At 36.4% G+C, this 25421-nt stretch overlaps 1 protein-coding gene and 1 pseudogene across 2 annotated transcripts in view; one reads left to right on the forward strand and one right to left on the reverse strand.

Annotated features, from left to right (window-relative positions):
- MCCC2 (methylcrotonoyl-CoA carboxylase 2) overlaps positions 1-25421 on the reverse strand; it is a 49321-nt gene that overhangs the window by 2621 nt on the left and 21279 nt on the right. Inside the window, exons 8-16 of one of the 2 annotated variants that reach the window (XR_896627.2) lie at positions 24715-24779; positions 14534-14633; positions 14327-14422; positions 11554-11626; positions 8665-8741; positions 6244-6310; positions 3741-3823; positions 2850-2964; positions 924-1009 (exon numbers count right to left, since the gene is read on the reverse strand). Coding sequence is in view for 1 of the 2 variants with exons in the window: in XM_011372735.2 (XP_011371037.1) it covers positions 924-1009; positions 2850-2964; positions 3667-3823; positions 6244-6310; positions 8665-8741; positions 11554-11626; positions 14327-14422; positions 14534-14633; positions 24715-24779 (836 nt within the window). In the remaining variant the exon portion in view is untranslated. Of the gene's footprint in view, positions 1-923; positions 1010-2849; positions 2965-3666; positions 3824-6243; positions 6311-8664; positions 8742-11553; positions 11627-14326; positions 14423-14533; positions 14634-24714; positions 24780-25421 lie in introns of both variants that reach the window. The other variant, XM_011372735.2, reaches the window with a different exon arrangement.
- LOC111747168 lies at positions 12719-12837 on the forward strand (annotated as a pseudogene).

Genomic DNA, 25421 nt, shown 5'->3' on the forward strand with positions numbered 1-25421 from the left:
AAGAGAAACAAGCTTTTAAAAAATCTCAAATGGTATTATTTGAATTCTGAAACTAGTTATACTCTTAAAAATAAGTATGTTTGGTCTTTGAACATCGGTTCAAATGATTGAAATGGATCCTAACTTTGATTTTCTATTCTCTCTCCTCTCCAGTTTGCCTTCACCATTATATGGCATAAATCACAGCATAACATAATTTCAAAAGACAAAAATAGTTATTTTCTTTTTTCCATCTGCCTAAGGGATAAAAGGAACCCATGAAGCTTACTCTTCAGAATGAAGAACATTAAAGTTGTTGGAAAAAAGAGGTCTGAAAAGTACATGCCAGCAAGTTTCCAGCTGGGACAGGCCATGATCATTTATAACCTTATTAAGTGAGATAAGAAACAAACAGAACCAAGAGCTGCATAGGTATATGAAGTAATTACTTGATATTGACACAGGGACCCTCACTGTGACTAATGCACGAGCATAATTGTTAACAAGTGCCAAAAAGTATTCAATCAATCACCCAATCTCATGCTTAAAATGAGGTAAAAACAAAATAATCAAAGAGGGGGATGATAGGAATCCATGGGTTTAGCAAAAATTATAACGACTAATTCCTGAAAATGACACAGTCAGAATTATAAGTCTTAACTTCCCACCCCATTGTGGCCCACCTCTGGCTGCAGGGCCCATCCAGGCCCCAGCTCCTAAAGGAGGAATGGGATAAAGGAAGAGGAGTGAAGGGTGGCAGAATCAAACCAACGGTGGGAGAAGGGACTGTGTTTCACAGCAGGCATTCCCATTATAGGGACAACAGTACAAAATTGTCTAAACATTATTTTTTGGTTCCATCCCGACACCCAGATTCCTGTAAAGCTGCTGCCCTGACTGCCAACATGCACCCGTCAAGGAGTTAGTTATTCTCTGGCTCCCACCTTGCACTGGAATAGTAAGGGTTTCCTTGTTCTTCAAACTTCTTAATGATGCACTCTTTTAAAGCGGCTTCATCAGCACTGGAGAACTGAAAGAAAAGGGGCCACGAGTAAGTCTGTTGCAGTAGAACAACAGACCACTCAAAAGAACCTCGAGAAAAAAGGAGCAACAGATATTGCGAATAATGTCACAACCGCATCTGCACAGAGGTGTATAGATTACAAGTGCTTCTTTAACATACATAACATACACCCGAGATATAAGTATCAAATAGTGCACCCTTATATCACCCTTATCAGAGACAACATCCTGAGGCTGTTTAACATAAGGTCAAAAACAAGGATATCAGGTATTCCAGCAGGGTAAAAGATGGATGTGAATTATCCAATATAACAAAAGGGTTAGATTACATTTAGCAGCTTCTGTTTAAAACGGTGGAGAAGTAAGAAATTTTCATTCAAAATAGCCAAAATTCTAAACATTTTAAAGCTTAAAAGGGTAAAACCTCAACCACACTTTGAGTAACCTCTTTGATTTCCCAGATAGCTGAGATATATTTTTCTCTAATTAAAAATTTAATGGCTTGTCCATGAGTATTGCCAGAAACAAGTGATTATTAACTCAGATGTAAAAATCTTTACGCAAATTAATTCTAAAACTCTGAAAAGTATTTTCAACTTATTTCAAATAAATTCAACCTTCTTTTATTTAGTTTCACAGTTTAATTATAAGTCAAGATATCAGAGAGAGAACCACTAAAATCCTGTACTTTCATTTCATACATAGAAAAAGATGAATTTATACATATGTATATCACATTAATCAAAGAACAATTATTTAACAAGAGATTATCATACTAGGCTAGAGTTTAAAACAAACATATCTTCAAAAATATTAGACTCCCCACCCACACACACATACACACACGCGCGCACACGCACACACACGCGCACACACACACACGTAAAGCTTTCCTTTTGCTTGGGCACTAAAGTAAATCTGAAACCTCAATTTAAGTCTGCAAAGTGCCTGCTGCTTGGAAAAGATGACTGGGGATGTGAGGCGTGTGTGGGATGTATTCAGAGAGGCAGGAACCAGCCTCCAGCTTTATACTATTCCCATTCCACAAACTAGGCAATTGACCAGCTGCTCCCTAAATGGCAAGACTGAGAGCCTGAGGAGACAGGGCCTCCTCCATTTTATGTCTTGTTATGATGAAACAGAGCACATAGCAATTTCAGGAACATACAATATCATTTTAAGATTTGAGGCTTATGCAAATAGTTAAAAGCCACAACCAATAAAAATTAATGCAAAATGTCAGAAGACTCTCTAACAGAGACACAAACAAAGGAATTCATTTTAAAAATACAACGTGCTGATGTGCCTTTCATGAAGCTTCCAGAGAGCCCTTTCCATTTTTCCTCATTTATACTTTAACAGTATAATAATGTTAATCAACTCGCATTAGATGACTGAGCCCTCCCACTCAAGGTACCCTTAAAAACAATCTAAAAGTAAAACAGAAAAAACAAAATTCTTCTGCTTTAGGTCATAACATCAAAGAAGTAAATCAGATTTATTTAAAGCTCACTGACTGCGAATGACTAAGAATCAAACATCTTTATGCCTCAGGCACTTGCAGGCAGTTCCTTGAAGTGTTTTCTTGGGATTCTGAAAATTTTGTAAATTATCACAAGAAGGTACCTCAAATGAAATGGCTCTTAAAAAGAGACAAAGAATGTATAAATCCAAATTCCTGAAACAACTTCCAGGTCAGCATCTTCCAAAAAGCCAGGCCCTGCACGTTGGACTCTTGACCCATGAAGCCAGCGAGCAGTGCACCTCCAATATGTCTGGATGCACTGCTCGCTGGCTTCAGGGTGTCTGAAAGCCAAACTCAGAGACTGAGGAGAAATGGCATTTACCTGTTTCCCTTCCTGTGCATTTTGTTCCTTTTTTACTGTTGCCAACACACTGGCTGCCTGCTCTCCTCCCATCACTGAGATACGAGCATTTGGCCACAGGTAAAGAAATCTTGGGCTATGGGGGAATAAAAAGAAAGAAAGATCAAATTAATTCATTGCACAACACAGGGATTTTCAGAGGCCCATGTTTAATTTTTAAATTAGTGGTTCTTCATTCTAGCTGCACGTTACAATCATCTGGGGATTAAGAAAATACACCAATGCCTGGAACCCACGCCAGACTAATCTGCAGAGGTGGTGCCTGAACATGGTTAGGGTTTTTAAGTTCTCCAGGCAATTCAGATATCTGTTTTGACAAATTGTGCCTTTCCATTTTATCTAAATTTACTGGATATAAAAGTATTCAAAGTATCCTCTTATTATCTATGGTCATGTCTATTTTCCATTCCTGATATCGATTATATGTGCTTTCTTGAGCTGGCTACTTGGCTCATTGATTTTCAACCTTACTTCTTTCCCATGATGTATATTTAAGTCTACACACCTTTCTTAAAGCAGGACTTTAGCCACATCACACAAGTTATGATATATAATATTTTCATTATCGGCCATTTCAAAATATTTCCTGATTCCCACTGTGGACTTCTTCCAAGTAGTACCCCTAGTATTAAATTTTATTTCACTGCTCTAGATGATATAGACTATGGTAAAACTGATCAAAACTTGTGAATGCCATTCTACATTTCAAATAAACCTGACCATTTATAATTATACTTAAAGTATGATTCTTTCAGAGAAAATCATGACAATCACCCACCTAAATCCTCTGCCACACATCCCATAGTTTCCAGCCCCAAAAGATCCCCCAATGATGACAGTTATCTTAGGTACATTGGCACAGGCTACGGCAGCCCCCATCTTGGCACCATCCTTGGCAATTCCTTCAGCTTCAAATTCTCTACCAACCATAAATCCTATGAGAAAGAACAGAAAGAGAGCCTCTGGGTGACAGGATTAATGTGCAGAAGTCAATTCCACCAAGGCAGTAGAAGGACATTTTGTCAAATTCTATTTTACTACACGCCTCCCACCCTAACAAAATATTTATCTGTGAAATACATCTCCCAAATTTCACTTTAAAAGATAAACTTTAATCGCTTTAGAATTTTTCTTCAAATGGTTCATCTGGATGCACACAGAAAGATCTTCAAACAAGATACAGATGCAATTTATCTTCGAGAAATTATCTTAAAATAGTAGCCTGGTGATGAAAGAACGTGACATGGCAAGCTAAGGAAAAACTACTGTGGCAAGCCAAACTGTAAGGGCTTCAGTATTCACTGACCTGGTTTAAAAATACATACTGTTCCTTCTGAAGTGCTGCTTTAAAATTTTGATGAAATAAGATTAATGTTTCATAGAGATGTTAAGAGTCCTTGTCAGAGTGACTCAATAGCAAGGTAAAAAAATAATTCATTATCATTAGGGATCTCTCTACTTCTTTAAGTTCCCAGTTCTGTTAGAACTGGTCTGCAGCCGCACTGGGCCCTCCAGGCCTTGGGCTTCTTCCTCTTCACCTAATAAACACTAAGTCAGGCTTCATGTGTCTCCCTACTTGACTATCACTGTTCTCGCTTTGCAGATCTCCGGCGGTAGATCATCCAAATGAATTCAACCAGTTTTTATGGAGCACCTGTACTTGCTATGGATACAAAAGTAGTAACAGGGCAGCCCTTACTCTTACCAGGCACCACCTGCTTCCTCCAGCTACCCCTCTGAGCGGCGCCATCAGAATAGCTCAGAACTCCTTTATCTACCTTATCTTGACTGCCTGTGATATTGTCACAATAGCTATCTCAAATATTGACTAAGCTCTCACCCACCACCCTGCTGCCCCTCTAGTTCCTGCAGATGATTTTGCCTTAAAAAAAAAAAAAGACTGAGGCCATCTCACTTCGCTTTTTCCAGTCCTTCTCCTTCCCACCTTAAAAAAACAACATAATCATATTCCATTTCTTCCTTTACTCTCATCTCTATGGAAGAAATTAGAGTTACTCACAGACTGTCCCTGAGCCCTCTTCTCAGGGCATTCTTATCTCTTCGCACAGCCTTAAATTCCACCTCCGTATTCTAATGATACCTGCACTTTCACCTCTGACTAAACATACCTCTCTGTGCTCAAAAATTTTCAGCTGCCTATTATATATCTCCAAATGGATGTCACACAAGTCCCTCAAATGCAATGTTGCAAATCCAAATTCAACCTATGAATAAATGAATGAATGAATGAAAAACTAATGAACTAACTAAATAAAAACAAAAACGTAGGACTCTGTCCAGCACACAGTTTAACTTACTGGTGGTTCATAAATTATGAATCATTGTTAGAAACAAGGCTGCTACACTAGTGAAGCTTCAGAATACTTTCTATCTGCCCTTTTATGAGGTTTGCCACAAAGGGCCCTCTCAGGCTTCTGTCTGGATATAACTTCTCGCAAAACTCATCTAACCAAGTATCTTAAACTTAAGCTGAAGATGCTTTAGCACCAGTACTATTTATAGCCCTGCTGCCTGTCAAGAGCCAAACTCCTTCTTGCGAAGCTTTGCCTGATCCCAACAACTAATTAAGAGCCTCTTCTTCCTTCAAGCCTGAGATAACCATGAATGACTTAGAAGACTGAGTAAAAAGGACATTTTCAGCTAACCTACATATTTCAGTGCCTCCAATATGTCAGGCACCATGCAACATACAAAGTATAAATAACAGAATCATGGACTTCTAGGAAAAATAGCTCTAGACCCATAAGAAACCTTAAAAATCATTCCATCCACTATGTTAAGATCATCTATGGAACATGAAATCCAGAGGGTCGACACTGGTCATACCATTCTTTGGAGTCAAAAGTTAAACCCCCAGACTTTGGTTCAGGATGTGCATTAACACTTTTAAAAGATGTTCTTCAAGTAAAGTTAATTGCACAATAAAAGATGAGGAAAGGGAAGGACCATACCATGTGCTTAAAACCGTCTAAGGAAAACAAACTACTGAGAAAGAGACGATGGGTCAGATTGTACCATCCGGCAGTGCTCAGAGTGTTACTGGCCGAGGACAGCGGGCTGCTTTCTAGGTTTGTGGGTATGCACGTTCAGGAGTAAAGGCAGGCCACTCAAATATTTGTGATGCCCGTAACTCAGAAACTGCTTGACTTAAAAATGTGGATAAACTCCCCAAAATATTTAAGATTCATGAAACATTAACTCTTATAGAGACTCTAGAAAGAGTACGTCCAATAGAACGGAAGTGTTCTATATCTGCTCTGCCTAATACTTGGGCCTTACTGGACAGTACAGCTCTAGAACAAATGCAACCAAACTGATTAACTTATTTTCTCACCACTAATGTTTTGAAGGAACAGCAGAGGGATATTCCTTTGGCAGCATAACTGGATGAAGTGAGTCCCCTATAAGTAAATAAGATAAAAATCTTTTTAAAGTGGTGGTAACAAATTTGTAATCATCATGCATCAAATACCACACTTGGCTGAAAGAAAAGAAAGAATATCCTTTGCTTGGCAGGTCTGACCTTACAGTAGCAGTAAGAACAACACTACTATGTGGACCCATTATCAATGGGGCATGTGACTGTCATTTGTACTGCACTTGTTTCGCATAGTCATCTGTGTGATCACTGGCACATAGCTGACGACAACTGCTGTGTCAAGGGGGAAGTCAATCACTAACTTTCCAAACAGCAAGTGAAACTTAAGTAACAGAGAAAAAAGGATTGCTTGTCAATAAGAATTTCTGAGCCTTACTATAAAATAACTCTCTAGTTCTCTAATTTAAAAAAATATAGACTATAAACCCTTCAAGGAGATCTATGATGACATTTATATTTTGTAGATCGTCTGAAGTTCTTTTATACACCAAGGTTATATAGTCAAATATCTCTTTCTTACCAATATACTCCAAATAAATGGGGTTTTAGATGAGTCCTAGAGACCTTCGAACCTTGAGTTTAGGAAATTCATGACAAAAATATAACTATTCCTTTCTCTATGTTCTGAAGATTATGTAAGAAAGCACTTATAAACTACTTCCTCTATAATTTACTCTCTATCTGCAGATCACTTTGTGAGAACTGCCCTGGCAAGTACAAAATTGCAAAGGAATGGTTCAACCTCAAGTACAAGAATAAGGAATTCACACAGACGTTTGAGGCTTACTTCTACAAATGAAATGTCAGACTGAGGCCAGACATAACTCCTCAGGGTTTATTTGTGCCAAGCCACCAAACAAAACTAGGTGGAGTTTGTTGGCCTCAGTCTGACATTTCCTCTATTGACATAAGTGTATTATATATTCATTAAAAGTCATTATTTCAGGAATATTTAACATTTTAGGAAACACTCACTATATATACTACTAAATGAAAACAACAAACCTCTATATACAGTCTGCCCTCCGTATCTATGAGTTCCACATCCATGGATTCAAACAACTATGGATCCAAAATATTTAAAAAAATTTTTTTTTACTTTGTTGCTGGTGTGTACTATGTAGTTTGGCCTACAGTACACTGAACATATACAGACTTCCTTTTCTTGTAATTATTTCCTAAACAATACAGTATAGCAACTATTTACACACCATTTACATTCTATTAAGTATTCTAAGTAATGTAGAGATGATTTAAATATAAGGGAGTATGTGTGCAGGTTATAAGCAAACACTATACTACTTTATATAGAAACTTAAGCAACCAAAGATTTTAGTACCCATGCTGGGTTGTGGAACCAATCTCCGCCCCCGCCCCGCAACAGATACTGAGGGACATCTTGCATATGGTAGCACTAATTTTATTTTTAAAAAGGCTAGGGGGAGACAGAAAAAACTAAGGAACCATAATAAAATTTCACGCAAGTTTATTTCTGGTATGAGTGTAGGTGATTTTTATTTTCCTTATTTTTGCTTTCTTGTTTTCATCTTATAATCTCAGTGGAGGAACAATAATGAATAGCAGAATATAGAAACTAACCTTACTGGTAAAACATTCCACTGAAGACAAATTCTTCCACAATTAGAGTCTGAAAGAGCATAACTGCCTATTACCTACATCAATAAAACACCCTTAACCTTGTTATTTATTCTATCACTTGAAGAGGAAAAACAAGGCTAGACTTATTTTTTCTTAAGAAAACATTTTATCAAGTAAGTACATAAATTACATTTATCCAAGTTTAGGTAAATCTGAGACAATGATGTATAAAATTGAATACAAAGCCAAAAGATATTCAGGAATTCCCTCCCTTAAAACCAGAGCTTCAGGAATAAGACCTACTATTTTCCCATTTGCTGCAAAAAAATGAAAACAGTATCAAATTAAAGTGATGACAGGATAGAACAGAATAAACAGATCGTGTCTCAGAACCACCAGGAAAGTATCTTTGAATCCCTCAAGTGCATGAAGCACTAGAGTGAAACTTTCAAGACAATTATTCCTGAATTCTTAGAATATGTACATGTCATCTGTAACAGTTATAATTCAAGCATCTTATAAGAACTTTCAAAAAAAAAATTGAACTTTTCATAGTGCACAAGAGAGTTCATCATATTCATGTAAATCTTCATAAAAACTGTTTCAAACACTAACACACACACATATATACATGTTCATGTGCACATACATACAGTGTTTGCAAAAGCACCAGATTAAATATTTTATGTAATAAATTTTCATGTATTACTTGATCTTGAAAGTTCATTATGTTTAAATTAAAACAGAAAATCTTGAAACATGTCAAACAGTACTTGCCTTTTTTGCAGATTCACTAAAGAGAACTCCATTATTTCCAATGATACCAACTGGGTATCCAAATATTCTAGCAAATCCTCAAGAGAAAATTGAAAAAAAAGATTTATGTATTTCAGTGGACTTTTAATTCACAGTGAACAGACATATTTAACATTCTTTAATTTCAAATCAAAGTTTAAAATGTAGAGATTTTGTCTATGGTACAAAACAGCTCACATCACATTCTATTTCTAAGGTACCAGAGTCGGGGGTTTCTGCTTTCTCAAGGGATGTGTTAGATGTAGTTACCTACTTGTCTGATTGGTTAGTTTGGTTGGATTATTCAGTTAGTGTGTCATCCATTCATTCCTGTAACATATATCTGAGTCCCTAGTATGTACCAGACACGAAGGATATTCTGAAATAGAACAAATCAAAGACGCAGAGCCCTTTAAAGCTCAATGTTCAGAGCTGTTGGCCAGTTTCAGGTGACTAGCTTGCCTGAAAATGCCTCTGGTAACAATAGGCCTTTGAAATAAAAGGGATACACTTAGTAAAGATAAATTTTTCTTTTTTAAAAAAAAAAGCAAGAACACCATCAAGCCTGGTGGTAACCAAGTTTAAAAAAATCCTGTGATGCTTAGAAGAATAAATCACTCCGATTTCATTTTCTGTTTTCTGTCTGTATCTTTTTCTTTCTCTTTTCCACAAGTTTCATTTATATCTTACCACCACTTCTACTCCCATTCCAAACCCCTACTCTACACACACACACACACACACACGGGAAATAAAGGAGAAGAAAAAGGGGAAAAGCTGCTATTTTATGAGGTAGACACTTTAGGTGATTTCAGGAGGCTAATTATTTTGTGCACCTAAAGAACTTGACTAGAGAGACCTTCCCGAGAATAATTTTCAATAATTTTCAATGATTTTTCAATGACATCTATATAGATGTCAAATACTTGGAACCCAAGAGTCAGCAAGCTGTGCTGGCTAAAGTAGGTCAAAGAAAGCATACTATCAAAGCGTGCCACTAAGACACTCACAGTGTGATGCCTGACACAAAGTAAGTGCTCAAAAAATTAACGGATACAAGAGAATGTCAACCTATTGACAAGTCAGAACACTGAATTTTTAAAGATTTGTTCTTTATTTTGGCCTTGTCTTGATTTTTTAAAAATGTTATGTTACGTTTATTTAATGTGATAAAATGAAACACTGATTTGATGGTCACCTAGATTTCTTTCATCTTTCAGGCCTAAAATCCCAGCCTAAAGTCTATGCTACATACCCTAAGTAGCACTGCCACTTACAGAGGCAATACAGAGAGGAATGAACTTCCCAAAAGGCCTAGCAATCCCTTCTGAGTCTTGCCCCACCCACAAAAAGAGCTGGGAATCTCACATATCTCTCCACAGTAAGATGCTACCCCTGAAGGTATACTGTCCTCTTAGCTATTCGGACTTTCAATCCTTCCTTAGCCCTGCCTGGGCTCTCTAGGCACAAGCCCTGCTGAGTAAGGCACTAAACTAGGAACAACCATGGAGGAATATACCTTCACCAGCTTCCTACAGGCCAAACAGGAAAGCAAAATACCCAAGAAACTACTAGGGTGACGTATGGCAAGTGCAGGAGGAGACCCCTAAGAGCTGCCAAGGATACCTGATCCTCAGAAAAATCTCTTTTTCTCCCTCCTCACTCACTCCCCACTGATGGCCCCCACCCTCTCATGGCCCCGCTAATTCTCCTCCTCATCCTCTCATCACTCCCTCAGCCTCTCATTTCCCCTCTTCTTCTCATTCCCCTCCTCTTTTCCCAACCTTATTTGAATTCCAGTACAATCAAAAAGAGATGGAGGAAATCAGATATATCCCTACTATTCACGGGGCAAAGGTGCCACAAGTCTTTTAGCAAATACAGGACAAACACATAAAAATAGATGACAAGGACTGTCCATCCATCTTTGAGAAATAAGCAGTAACAGCCTTGACTTGTTTGAAACTGCTGCACAATGAATATTACATCCTGAACTATTTAGTGACAAATCCCATCTATATATCAACCAAAAGCCCTTAATCATTTAATCACCTAACTATAAAAATATAAATTCCACTTCTAGTGTGAATCTTTCTCTTGATCATATATCAGACCAGGAAAAGTGTTGTGACTTATCCTTAAGCCTCAATGTATGTTTGCAATTTGGATTTTTGCAGCTAGTTATTTTTTCTACTCTGATATGTTGTCTTCAGACTAACTGCTACATTTTCAAGCTTTTATAAGACCCACATTTGTTTTGCCATTTGACCAAAACAGATTATGGGTTTAGCATCTATGTTTCAAATACTTTTCTTCAAAGGCCTACAAACTTAACACTTCAGATGAATGAATTAACTTTTATAAACATCCTTATTTTGTTTTTTTCAGACTCGGTATTCTGTCCTGTATTCTAATCTAGTATTTGCATAAATCAACATACAACCTACACAGAGGCCAGTGAGAAAGCTTAACTCAGTCTACATCCCTCTGGGAAGCTTAAACATCATACAAAACTTACCAGTTGAATTGAAGACTAAAGAATAAAGGAGACAGTACTGAAATTTTCAAAATAAGTATAGTTATCCAGAGAAACAAAAAGAACTACAAATCTTCCTGCTAATTTTGCTATGATAAGAACCTTTTGTACAACTAATGTCACAATGGGCCTATACCACAGCATCTAAATATTATCTAAAATGTGGATCCATGAAGCCATTCAGCTATAAATGATCTTCACAAAGCAGCGTCCTTTGAATACTGACTCACAAATTTGTACTGCTCTAAATAACAAAGCTCATGCCAGGTGCATCAAACCCTGAGAGGAAATATCACTTATTTTCCAAAAATGTTCACGTTTTCAATTCTTCATACCTGTAATTAATGTGTCTCCATATAAGGCTTTGAACTCACTGAATTTGCTTCCATCCACGATTCTAGCAATGACCTAGGAGGAAAAATAACAATGCTCCTGAGAAATTGTATTACAAAAGAACTGTTGCATTTAAGTTATTTATAAGAAAAACAAATTCATAGTGAAGTCACTTTCACAAAATATCACCCTACGCAGAAAATCTTCCCACTAGAATTTCACTTTACATGCATGGTTAATGCCCTGAAGTCATTCTGAGCTCTGATTTTGTTGCAGACCAGAGAAGCAGAGAGCCTCCGTGGTCTGGTTGCTAGATTCAAAGTTTCGGTGGCTGTTCAAATGTATTGGCCAATGGATGGGAATTAGATCAGAAAGCAAGGTATAGTGCTTAGAGTCAGAAGACTTAGGCTCCAACCTAAGATATCACATATGATATACATGTCCTGGAGTAAGTTCTCACTTCTGCAAGGATGGGATAAAGTTGTGAAGATGTAATGACCTAGTAATAAAGGAACCTAAGAAAATAATGTTGAGATATAGGACCAACTCTGACTCCCAGCTCTACCACTGAGGAACTGGAGTCACAGGCTAGTTACCTAAAATCCTCTAAGCCTCAGTTTCCTCATTTGTTTTTTTAAAAAATGATAACACTTAAAAAGTGCTAACTACAGCATACTTCCTGGCTGTTCATTAAAAGGTAGCTATTATTATTAAGTCTTTGAAGGGGTTCAGAACGGACCTCCGCAAGATGTGCCACGTTGGCATGTGGATTATTTTAAGCTGAAGACAACCGAGACCCTGCAGGCTCACAAGAAACTTTTACCTCTCCTTTAAAGAATTTAAATTAGGGGCCTTGCCCATAATAAGAGTAATCACCAGAAATAACTTTTTATGACCTATCTACAAGGGAAGGCAAACTTCTAATTACTGAACATCTGCTCTTCTTATCATCCTGCAAATGACCTTCCTCCCCTCTGAAGCCCCAAAGTACCTTACTCATCCTTACCTCAGAATGCTATATATACCTCATTTTAACTTTCTGTCTCTGAACCTCTCATACATATGGCATCTCTGACTCTCTCATGTATGTTGGGTTTCCCTACGTACAGATGTAATTAAATTTGGTTACTGTCGTCTATGGCCATGCCATTAAATTTGGTTATTGTTGTCTATGGCCATGTCACCCTGAACAAGCCTAATCCCATCTGATCTCGGAAGCTAAGCAGGGTAGGGCCTGGTCAGTACTTTGATGGGAGACCACCTAGGAAGACTGGGTGCTATAGGCATAAAAAATAAAAAATAAGGGACTATAAGCTGACAAGGTCCTTGCAATCTGTAAGGTCAACCAAGGGTTGCCTCGCCTAAAAAGAATAAAATAAAAATAAAATAAATTAAAAAATAAAATTGGTTATTGACTCTTGTTAATCTAATCTGCCTCATGTAGATTTCATTATTAGATCAGCTCAAAGAACCTTGATGGGTCAAGTTTCTTCCACCCCCACACTTTCAATAAAGTTTCACTGTACTCAATAAATACTGTTGAATAAATGCAAAAAGTGGTTATGCTTAAAAGGATGAATTCTTAGCCAATTAGAAAACTTGGCTGCCTCAAACAACTCATTTTTCAAGCACATCAGATTGTAAGTACCATTTTTTCTATACTTGTAATCAATTGCAAAGACAAACTAAAATCCTAATTCTAAAACTTAGAGTTAACTAAGTCACCTTGCTAAAGTTAAGCTCCACAAAAATCCAGGATTTAAAACCCTCTAACAATAATAGGGTACTGCCTAAATAAGTAATTGTATACATTCATAAGTGAAATATTATATTCATCGATTCATTCAAAAAAATATTTATTAAGTACCTACCTCGTTGCCAAGTACTATTGTAGGAATTAGGACCTAGCCATGAAAAATATTTTATGAAAAACTTTTAAATAATGAGGAATGTTTATAGTTTAGACTGGAAAAAAGCAGAATTTTATACACACACACACACACACACACACACACACACACACACGCACTATCTCGACTACATAAAAAATGTATATATACACATTAAGTCAAAACACCCAAATATTAGCTTTCTATGAATGGTGGAATTATAAGCAATTGTATGTTTTTCTATATTTTCTACATTTTTCACAATTAGTACAATAATAGTTTTATAGTCAATGGGAAAAGTAACAAAATACTAAGGCAGAGAATCTGGCATTATGATAATTTCTTAATTTAAAAAGTACTCTGCCAAATATGGATATTACATTCTATATGTAAACACTAAAAACTGTCCATCTAGACTACAAATATGTCAACAATTTGTAACCACAGCAACATCTAATGTAATCAAAAGTCTAATCTTCGCTAAGAAAGTATTGAACCAAAAGGGTAAGTTTTTTCTTTCAACAACTTACTGACATTTCATCCATTTTCTGAAATGAAAACATAGAAAAGAAATAGCTGACGTTGCCCTACGTCATTGATAATGTCCACAGGAATATGAAGTACAACTTATGAACAAACCAAGCTTTGTCACTGTGCGATGAAAGCTTTCCAATAATTAAGGGTTTTTCTCTCCTCTCTCTTTTAGTATTTACTGAGTGCCAATGATATCTACACTATGGAAAGTTATCTTTCCCTTAAATGTCACTCCTCACTGAGAGCCACAACAGTTCCTGGACATGAACTTATCTAAACAGACTTCAGTTTTGAAAATGGACACACATATTAAGAAATTGACAGAAAGGTTTACAGTTCAAGGTTTACACACCTCTCGGATATCAAAATTCCTCTTCAGGTTAGTACCAACTATTCCATACAATTCATCAGCAGGAAATAAAGGATCTTCAGAGGGCTCAATGGTAACCTGCAGAGAATAGAAAAATCACATTAATCAATCTAAGACATTATTTTAAGACAACATAAGCTAAAATGTTTTTCAGGAAAAAAAAAAGACAAAAGAACATATCGTGCTCACATCCAATTTCTTCTGATAATTTAGGTTCCTCACAATCTTCCTAGTTAAGTGAAGGGCATGACTATCATCCAAAGCATAGTAGTCAGTGACTCCAGACTTTCTACGGAGTAAAACACAATAATCAGAACAGGAAAAGGAAAATAATTAAATATCTTAAACCCAAATATAATCTTTCATCTAAGGATGACATCATTTTTACTTCCAAAACACTTTAATAAATGTCATCTAATTGATTATCATAATGTTCCTGGAAAACATGGTAATGTCCCTGGTATTATCCTTATTTTATAAACAGGAAAAACGAAGGCACACATAAGAACCTTGTCCTAGGACCACCAGTAGCTGCATAAGAATCCATGCCTTCTATTTCTCAAGTCTGACTTCCTTCTACTAGATGACAGGGCCTTGCTGATGAGGACTTCTATTTAATGTTCATCCTATGTACCTCTAACAAAACTCTATCGATAAAGTTCAATCACAGATGCGCACTTTTGTGATGCTGTCGGTAACAACAAAAAGTGTACCTAACTGAGCTCCTAACAAAGATGCCAACTACGGCCTCTGATTTATGAGAGATTACTGAGTACCCTCCTTACAAAGTTACAGAGTAAGATGTAATAGGGTAACAAACACAAAGGCTTGAAGACACTGTCCCTCGGATCACGGTAAAAACAGGTATTGATAAGTGGTTCCGTGTTAAGGGCCACGGAAGTTCCTGTTCAACTTCAGATTCAGTATGAATGAAGGTACGGGCTTGCTCTGGTTATTAGTTCTGTTCTGAGTAGATGGTTTGTTATTTCAGATGTAGATATACTATGACTTTCTAATAAAGTATAAAAAAACTATAAAGTCAGGCAAAAATATATACTTAAAAAAATAGAATTTGGTTCATTTTATGAATAAGGACTAAGCTGCTGCTATCTAAATTTTGATGTCCTGTCTAGGGAAAATGCCAAATCTTTGGGAGACATTTCTGAGAATTGGGCCCACACAGTGGTTTTGTGTCACTTTCTGCCTCTGGATTGGGTGTCCCTAAATAAGAACAGAGACCATAGTTATTCCTCATTAGGACCCTCCAATGCCTTTGCAAATGGCAAATCCTTCCATTTCTTTAATTTAATATGACATTTTACAACTGACTATATCTTTTAAATGCTTCATATATAATACTAGCTACAACTGCTGATTTCTGGCTACACTATCGTAATTCAATAAGCAAATAAAAGAAGAAACTGCTTCTAAGTCAGTAAATATTTAAAATAAAATGCTTTCCTTTAAAAACTACCTATTATTGGGCTTCAATAAATTCAAAAGATTGAAATTATACCAAGCATATTTTGACTGCAATGGCATGAAACTAAAATCAACTACAGGGGAAAAAAAACTAAAGAAAACACAAATGCATGCAGATTAAACAACATGCTTCTAAACCAATGGTCAAAGAAGAAATCAAATAGAAAATCAAAACCTACCTTGAGACAAATAAAAATGAAAACACAACCTTACAAAATCTATGGGATGAAGTAAAAGCAGTTATAAGAGAAAAGTTTATAATTATACATGTCTACCTAAGAAGCAGGAAAAAATCCCAAATAAACAATCTAAATTTATACCTAAAGAAACAACAAAAAAAGGAACAAACAAAACCCAAAGCAGAAGGAAGAAAATAGTAAAGATTAAAGCAGAAATAAATGAAATAGAAAAATAACAGAAAATATTAAGGAAACTAAGAACTGGTTCTGTGAGAGAATAAATAAAATTGACAATCTTCTACAGAGACTTATAAAGCAGAAAAGAGAAAGAACACAAATAAAATCAGAAATGAAAGAGCAGAGATTACAATCAACACCACAGAAATACAGAGTCATTAAAGAATACTATGAACAATTATATGCCAACAAATTTGACAATCTAGAATAAATGGATGAAGAAGAAATATATAACTTTCCAAGACGAAACCAGGAAGAAACAGAGAATCTGAACAGACCAATTACTAGCAATGAAATTGAAGCAGTAATTAAAAAAAAAAACTCCCACAAAAGCCCAGGACCAGACGACTTCAGAGGTGAATCCTACCTAACATTTAAAGAAGAATTAGTATCTATCCTTCTCAAACTAGTCCAAAAAATTGAACAGGAAGGAAAACTTTCAAACTTATTCAATGAGGCCAGCATTATTGTGATCCCAAAACCAGACAAAGACACTGACTACAAAGAAAGAGAATTACAGGCCTATATCTTTGATGAACATAGATGCCAAAATTCTCAACAAAATACTAGCAAACTGAATTCAATAGTACATTAAAGGGATTGTACACCATGATCAAGTGGGATTTATATCAGGGATGCAAGGTGGTTCAACATCCACAAAATAATTACTGTGATTCATCACACCAACAAAACCAAGGGTAAAAATCTTATGATTATCTCAATAGATGCAAAAGAAGCATTTGACAAAATTCGACATCCATTTATGATAAAAACTCTCAACAAAGTAGATATAAAAGAATCTTACCTCAATTTGATATAGGTTATATATGACAAGCCCACAGCTAACATCATACTTAATGGTGAAAAGCTGAAAGCTTTTCCTCTAAGATCAGGAACAAGACAAGGATGTCCATTTTCACTACTATTATTCTACATAGTACTAGAAGTCTTAGCTACAGCAATCAGACAAGAAAAAGAAATAAAAGGCATCTAAACAGGAAAAGAAGTAAAACTGTCACTATTTGCAGATGATACTATATATAGAAAACATTAAAAAATGAATAGAATAAACGAATTCAGTAAAGTAGCAGGATATGAAATTAATACATAGAAATCTGTCACATTCCTAAACACTAATAACAAACAATCAGAAAGAGAAATGAAAACAATCCCCTTAAGGACCTTGGATTTAAAGAGAATTTTATGAATTTGACCTCAAAAGCAAGAGAAGTAAAAGTTAAATAAATGAATGGGACTATTTCAAACTAAAAAGCTTCTGCTCAGTAAAAGAAATCTTCAACAAGGTAAAGAGATAACCATTCGAATGGGAAAATATATTTGCAATCAACACCTCTGATAAGGGCCTAATATCCAAAATATACAAAGAACTCACACAACTCAATAACCCAATCAAAAAAGGGGCAGAGGACCTGAACAGACACTTCTCCATAGAGGACATACAAATGGCCAACAAATATTTGAAAAGATGCTCAACAGCATCAGCTATTAGGGAAATGCAAATCAAAACCACAATGAGATACCATCTCACACCTGTCAGAATAGCTATAATCAACAGGACAAGTAATAACAAATGTTGGAAAGGATGGAGAGAAAAAGGAACCCGCATACACTGCTGGTGGGATTGAAAATTGGTACAGCCACTATAAAAAACAGTATGGAGTTTCCTCAAAAAACTAAGAATTGATCTACCATATGATTCAGCAATCCTTCTACTGGGTATTTACCCCAAAGACTTGAAAACATATATCCAAAAAGACATTTGCACACCGATGTTCATAGCAGCATTATTCACAGTGGCCAGAACATGGAAGCAATCGAAGTGTCCTATGATAGATGACTGGCTAAAGAAGCTGTGGTACATATATACAATGGACTATTACTCAGCCATAAGAAGAGATAAAATACTGCCATTTGTGACAACCTGGACAGACCTCGAGATAATCATGCTAAGTGAAATAAGCCAGACAGAAAAAGTTGAAAATCACATGATAACACTTATATGTGAGATATAAACCTAAAAGCAACACATGAACAGAACAAACAAACAGAGACACAGACTATAGACTAGTGTTTAGCAGAGGGTGGCGGGGGGAGGGAGGGAGAAGGTGGAGGGAGTTAGACAGGGTAAAGGGGGTCAAATATGTGGTGACAGAAAGAAATCTAACTATGGGAGGTGAACATACAGTGTAAATATATATATGCCTTACTGTTACAGTGTACAGCTGAAAGTTACTGGATTTCGTTAACCAATGTCACCATAAAAATAATTAATTAATTTTAAAAAAAAGAAAACAATCCCATTTACAATTGCATCAAAATGAATAAAATACCTAGAAATAAACTTAACCAAAGAGGTGAAAGACCTCTACTCTGAAAACTGTAAAACACTGAAGAAAGAAATTAAGAGGACACAAATAAATAGGAGGATATGCCATGCTCATGGATAAGAAGGATTAATATTGTTAAAATGACATACTACTCAAAGCAATGTACAGATTCAATGCAATTCCTATCAAAATTCCAATGTCATTTTTCTCAGAACTAAAACAAATAATCCTAAAATTTTTATGGAACCCCAAGAGACTCTGAATAGCCAAAGCAATCTTGATAAGAAGAACAAAATTGGAGATATCACACTCCCTGATCTCAAACTATACTACAAAGCTATAATAATCAAAACAGTATGGTACTGATACAAAAACATAGCACATAGATCAATGAAACAGGATAGAGAGCCCAGAAATAAGTCCTCACTTATATGGTCAACTAATCTATGAGAAAGGAGGTGAAAATATACACTGGAGTAATAACAGTCTCTTCAACAAGTGGTACTGAAAAAACTGCACAGATACATGCAAAAAAAATGAAACTGGACCATTTCTCTTACACCATATAAAAAATAAACTCAAAATAGATTAAACATTTAAATATAAGGCCTAAAACCATAAAACTCCTGGAAGAAAACATAGGAAGGAAACTATCTGATATCAATCTGCGTAATATCTTTTTGGACACATCCCCTCGAACAAGGGAAACAAAAGAAAAAATAAACGAATGGGATTACATCAATCTAAAACCTTCTGCACAGCGAAGGAAACCTTCAACAACAAAAAAAGGCAACCTACTGAATGAGAGAACATATTCACAAATGATATATTTCATAAGGATTGATATATCCAAAATACATAAGAAACCCATACAATTCAATAACAAAAAAATAAACAATCCAATAGAAAAATGAGCAGAGGACATAAGACATTTCTCTAAAGAAGATATACAGATGGCCAAAAGACATGAAAAGACACCGAACATCACTAATCATTACAGAAATGCACATCAAAACTACAACGAGATACTACCTCAGACCAGTCAGAATGGCTTTATCAAAAAGTCAACAAATAATATGTGTTAGTGAGGATGTGGAAAAAGGAGAACCCTGGTGCACTGTTGGCAGTACTGCAAACTGGTGTAGCCCTGAAAAGCAGTATAGAAATTCCTCAAAAAACTAAAAATAGATGTATCATACAACCCAGCAATTCCACTTCTGGGTATTTATCCAAAGAAAACGAGAACACTAATTCAAAAAGATATATGCACCCCTATGTTCACTGCAGCATTTTTTACATTAGCTAAGATACAGAAGCAATCTAGTTGTCCATCAATAAATGAAAGTATAAAGAAGATGTGATATATATATACCGTGGAATTTTATGCAGCAATAAAAAAGCATGAAATCTTGCCATTGGCGAGAGCATGGATAAATGGATCTAGAGGTTATTATGCAAAGTGAAATAAGTTAGACAGAGAAAGACAAATACTGTATGGTTTCACTTATATAAGAAATCTAAAAACAAAATAAAACAAACAAATAAAATGAAAACAAACTCATCGAAACAGAGACCAAAGGGATGGTTACCAGAGTAAAGGAGTAAGGGGATAGGTAAAAATGGAAAGGGGAATATAGTCAGCAATATTTTGATAAATTTGCACGGTGACAGATAATTACTAGAATTAGTGGGGTGATCACATTGTAAGGTATAAAAATGTCGAATCACTGTATCGTACACCTGAAACTAATATATCTAATATAAGACTGCGTACCAACTATACTTAAATTAAAAAATAAACTGTAAAAAAATGAAATCATCCAAATTTACATGGAACCATAAAAGATCTCAAATAGCCACACCAATCTTGAGAAAGAACAAAGTTGGAGGTATCACCCTACCCGGTATCAAACTATACTACAAGACTATTGTGATCAAAACGGCATGGTACTGGCATAAAAACAGATACATAGATCAATGGAACAGAATAGAGAGACCAGAAATAAATCCACATCTATACATTCATTCATTTAATGTATGACAAAGGAGGCAAGAATATACAATGGGGTAAAGACAGTCTATTCAATAAATGGCATTAGGAAAACTGGACAGATACACGCAAAAAAAATGAAACTGGACCACCTTCTTACACCATATACAAGAATAAACTCAAAATGAATTAAAGACTTAAATGTAAGACTGGAAACCATACAACTTCTAGAAGAAAACATAGGCAGTAAACTATCCGATGTTGCTATTAATAATTTCTTTTCTATGTCCACGGGCAAGGGGAACAAAAAAATAATAATAAACAAATGGGACTACATCAAACTAAAGGGACTACATAGCAAAGGAAACCATCAACAAAGTGAAAAGACAACCTACAGAATGGATAAAGATATTTGCCTATGATACATCTGATAAGGGGTTAATATCCAAAATTTATAAAGATGTAATACAACTCAACAACAACAACAACAAAACGATCCAATTAAAAAATGAGCAGAAGACCTGCACAGATATTTCTACAAAGAGGAAATACAGACAGCCAAGAGAAATATGAAAAAATGCTCAAGATAACGAATCAGAGAAATGCAATTAAAACCACTATTAGATATCACCTCACACCTGTAGGAATGGCTATCACCAATAAATCAAAAAACAAGTGATGGCGAAGATGTGGAGAAAAGAGAACCCTCATACACTGTTGGCAGGAATGTGAACTGGTACACCACTATGGAAAACAGTCTGAAGGTTCCTCAAGAAATTAAAAATGGAACTAGCTTTTGATCCCGCAATTGTACTTCTAGGTATTTATCCAAAGAAAATCAAACAATAATTTGTAAAGATCTATGCACCCCTCTGTTCGCAGCAGTACAATTTATAATAGCCAAGATATGAAAACAACCTAAATGCCCATCAACAGATAATTACATAAAGAAGTTATGGTTTGTATATATAATGGAATATTACTCAGCCATTAAAAATGAAATCTTATCATTTGCAACAACATGGATGAACCTAGAGTTTACTGTGCTAAGTGAAATAAGTCAAACAAAGAGGGATAAATATCATATGATTTCACTTACATGTGGAACCTAAGGAACAAACTAAATAAAAACAGACTCATAGATACAGAGGACAATCTGGTCACTATCAGAGGGGAGTGAGGTTGGGGGCTGGAAGAAAAGGGTAAAAGCTGATGAACTACAAATTAGTAGTTAAAAAGTAGTCATGGGGTTGTAGAGAACAGCACAGGGAACTTAGTCAATAGTACTGTAATGGCTACGTGCAGAACCAGATGGGTGATAGAGTAATCGGAGGGATCATTTCATAAACTATTTAAATGTCTAACCAATGTACTATATACCTGAAACTAATAAGAAAAAGAATAATTTTTAAAATAAATAAACAAATAAAAACTTCCTAGTATTTACCCATAACAGCAGGAAAGAGAAATCTTTGATGAGGCACTATATTATGTAAGTCTTTGTGTCAAATTAACTCCTAAGGATGACTCATCAGTTATAAATATGTATTTATAAAGACAGAACCCAAAACAATTGTGACACTGTTCCAAAAAAAGCCATCACCACCTAATCACTGCCATAATTTTAAGCAGGGTGCTTATTGATAGAATGCTTAGTATCCACCAGACACTGTGCTGCAAAGTAGGAACTATTCTTATCTTTATTTTACACATGATAAAATAAAACTAGAGGAGGTTAAGTAGTTTATCTAGTCACAAAGACAATGAGTGAAGCAAATGAGAGATGAATTCTAGGACCTACATCCTAAACTGATACACTGCCTACAGCTTTCATGGACACCAGATTATTTTTTTTTAAACAGTCAAAATTTTAAAAACTTAATGATCCTCAAATATTACCTTCATCTATTTTCCCTGATTAAGCACGTACGAACAATGGCAATGCACTCTATCCTGCACCCCACTCACCCACTTCTACCTGTGTCCTCTTTCTCTCTGTGTTGAAACATTGACTCCAATGTACCCCTGTAAAGGTTAATAAGTGTCCAGATACCAGAGTGATGCTCCATCTCTGCTCACACAGTTGTGCTTACCTAAATAAACTAGCATTCTGTTCAAACTCAGGCAGAAACTCAAGCTGTCCCTAAAAGCTTTCCTATGCTTACCTCAAATCCACTCCAGTCATTCCCTTAATCATTCCTCCTTTTGTCTCTAGTTGTAAAACTGAAACCATGCTAGCATATTTATTTTCTAATTATTTTTAATTATTTATTTCTCTTATATGCCTAATTAAATTATAAATCCTGAGGGTAGGGATTAGGCCTAAAATTCTTCTGTATTACTCATAACACTTAGAATAATCAATCTATTCATAATAAGTGTTCGATGAAAAAGAAATAAATGAAAAACTGAAGCAAAGGTAGATCCCTTAACCAACTCTTCAAAACATAGGCAGTGTTCTTTGATAGGAGAGTAGAAATATACCTATCTTTCTTCTCCCACCTACCAGGCTGCTCCCATAGCCATCTGCCTCCCTAGCTTTGCAGTCTGGTAGATCAAAGAAAGGTTTACTACACCTGCCAGGCCACTGAGGTCGATGCTTAACTTGCCATTTATGTCTGGGTTCTTGACAGTATGGTCCTGGGCCCTCTTTTTCATTTACATTCACCCCAAGGTGAGCTCACCTCATCCCATGGTTTAAAGTCTACCTCTATGCTGAGGACTCCCTAGTAAAGATCTCCACCCTGACCTAGGCCTCAGACCCTTAGAGTTAACTGTCTTCTCAGCATCTCTAGTTGGATGTCTCAAGCATGTCTAATTTATCAAGTACAAAAGGAATGCTTGATCTCCCTGGCCATCCCCAAATCTGCGCCTCTTTCTATCTTCCCAATCTCAAGAAATAAAACGATTTCATGTCATCACCTTTGTCACCTCATTTTCCTGAACTCTTTATATAAAGTCCATCAACAAGTCTCTCAATTCCACATCTAAAATAGAGCTCAAGTCTGTTCACTTCCCCAAACTTTCATTACCACCATAACCATTTAATCCACCAGCATCTCTCACCTATGTTATTGATACAACCATCCAACTGGTCCCCCATGTAGACACCTGTAGACACTTTCCAACACTCCAAGCATTCTCCATGTAGCAGCCAGAGGGATTTTTTTTAAAGCTTTTCAATGGTTTCCTAATTGCTCCTCAGCATCCATTTTGCTTGACCAAGAGGCCCGCAGGGACCTCGAACTGACACTAGCCCCTCCATTCAGGTGCAAGCCCTAAAGAGCAACTGCAGAGTCACAAGTAAATGCAAATCCTGATATGACTTTCCTAACAGCCTTTGTGTTCAACAGTCTCCCCTGCCTCCCAGCATGTTTATGCCTTATGTACCCCTTAGATAAGACTCCCATGGGGCTTATCAAAATCCCACTCTTTTCGTTTGAACTGAACAATCTGGCCCTAGCCCAGAAACCCCAAAGCACTTCAACCTAGGACCCTATTAAAAAAATGTGTCCCAAGTCCTGTCTCTCTGTGTGTCTCTTTCTATCTGTCTATCTGTCTTTCTGTACTCTGCCCTGACCTCTCTGTGTGGTCCCTCGAAGCAATGCCATGTACTCCCTCCAGGACCTTTGAGTATTAAACTTCTCTATTCCTATTTCTCTATTGGCTGTTGTTGAATCGTGGCTCACCATCCAGCATCCTGTGCTCCACTTAACAAATATTAATTTAACAAAGTCATAATAGTTACACACCACTAGATCCAATCCACCTCCTATATTCTCTCCCTATATTTCTCCTTTGTTGGCCTTACCACATATGCACATTTATATAATTTTGGGGGTATTATTTGTTTATTGGCCATCCTGACCTAGGGTATAAATGAAGTCAAAGGGAATGTCTTATCCTAAATATCTAGAACAGTGCCTGTTATACAACAGGTGCTCATGGATGTTTGTTAAATGAGAAACCTGTCTCTCCAGTCTTTCTGTAATGAAAAAAACTGATGTTCTAGCTTAGATATGCAACTCTACAGTTCAAAGAATTGAACCCTAAAACAGCAGATCAAGAACAAATAAACTGTGGTTTGACCTGGCAACTTTAACACTTGGAAAGAAACAATCGCTTCTGTTTCACCTGCAATGAAGATCAGCACCTCCAAGTTCCTCAGCTGATACCTCTTCTCCAGTTGCTGCTTTAACCTACAGCAAGGAGAAAAGTCAGTGGTGAGATTTGCCCATCTGAGATATATAAATTATTTCCTAACATGCACATCTCCCAACCTGACAATACCTACAACTCTTTCTACCATACGGCTAAAGAACATTTTGTTTTCTAATTCCACCCACCTAGCAAACCTAGATAATATTGTCTCTAGTCTACAGATGAAAAATCTGAACCCAGTATCACTAAGGAACTTGCCCACAGCCCTTGAGCAAGTGATGGAACTTGATTTGAACCCAGGCATTTCTGGCCTGAAAGCCTGCTCTCTTCCAGATGTTAGGCTACCTCTGCATGCTCGTTAAAGCCTTTGTGTCTGTGCACATGCTGTTCCCACTGCCTAGGCTCCCTTCTCCCTCTCACCCACCTGGTGAATCCCTGCTTATCCTTCAAGCCCCACCTGCCCTATGTGGTTTTCCCTGACCCACTCAGGCCTTTTCATCATTAATGGCATTGCATAGTATTAACAGAGCAATGCTTGTTTATCCATAGTCCAAGAGTATTCCACTTACACTTCTAATATGGCACTTGCCAGACTACATTTCAGTAATTTGCATGTGTCTCTGTCGTCTCCTCTACTCTGTGAGTTCCTTGATGGCAGGAACTGTAATTTATTCATCTTT

This window comes from Pteropus vampyrus, unplaced genomic scaffold (assembly GCF_000151845.1).
Source record: "Pteropus vampyrus isolate Shadow unplaced genomic scaffold, Pvam_2.0 Scaffold213, whole genome shotgun sequence".
NCBI classification, from domain to species: domain Eukaryota; kingdom Metazoa; phylum Chordata; class Mammalia; order Chiroptera; family Pteropodidae; genus Pteropus; species Pteropus vampyrus.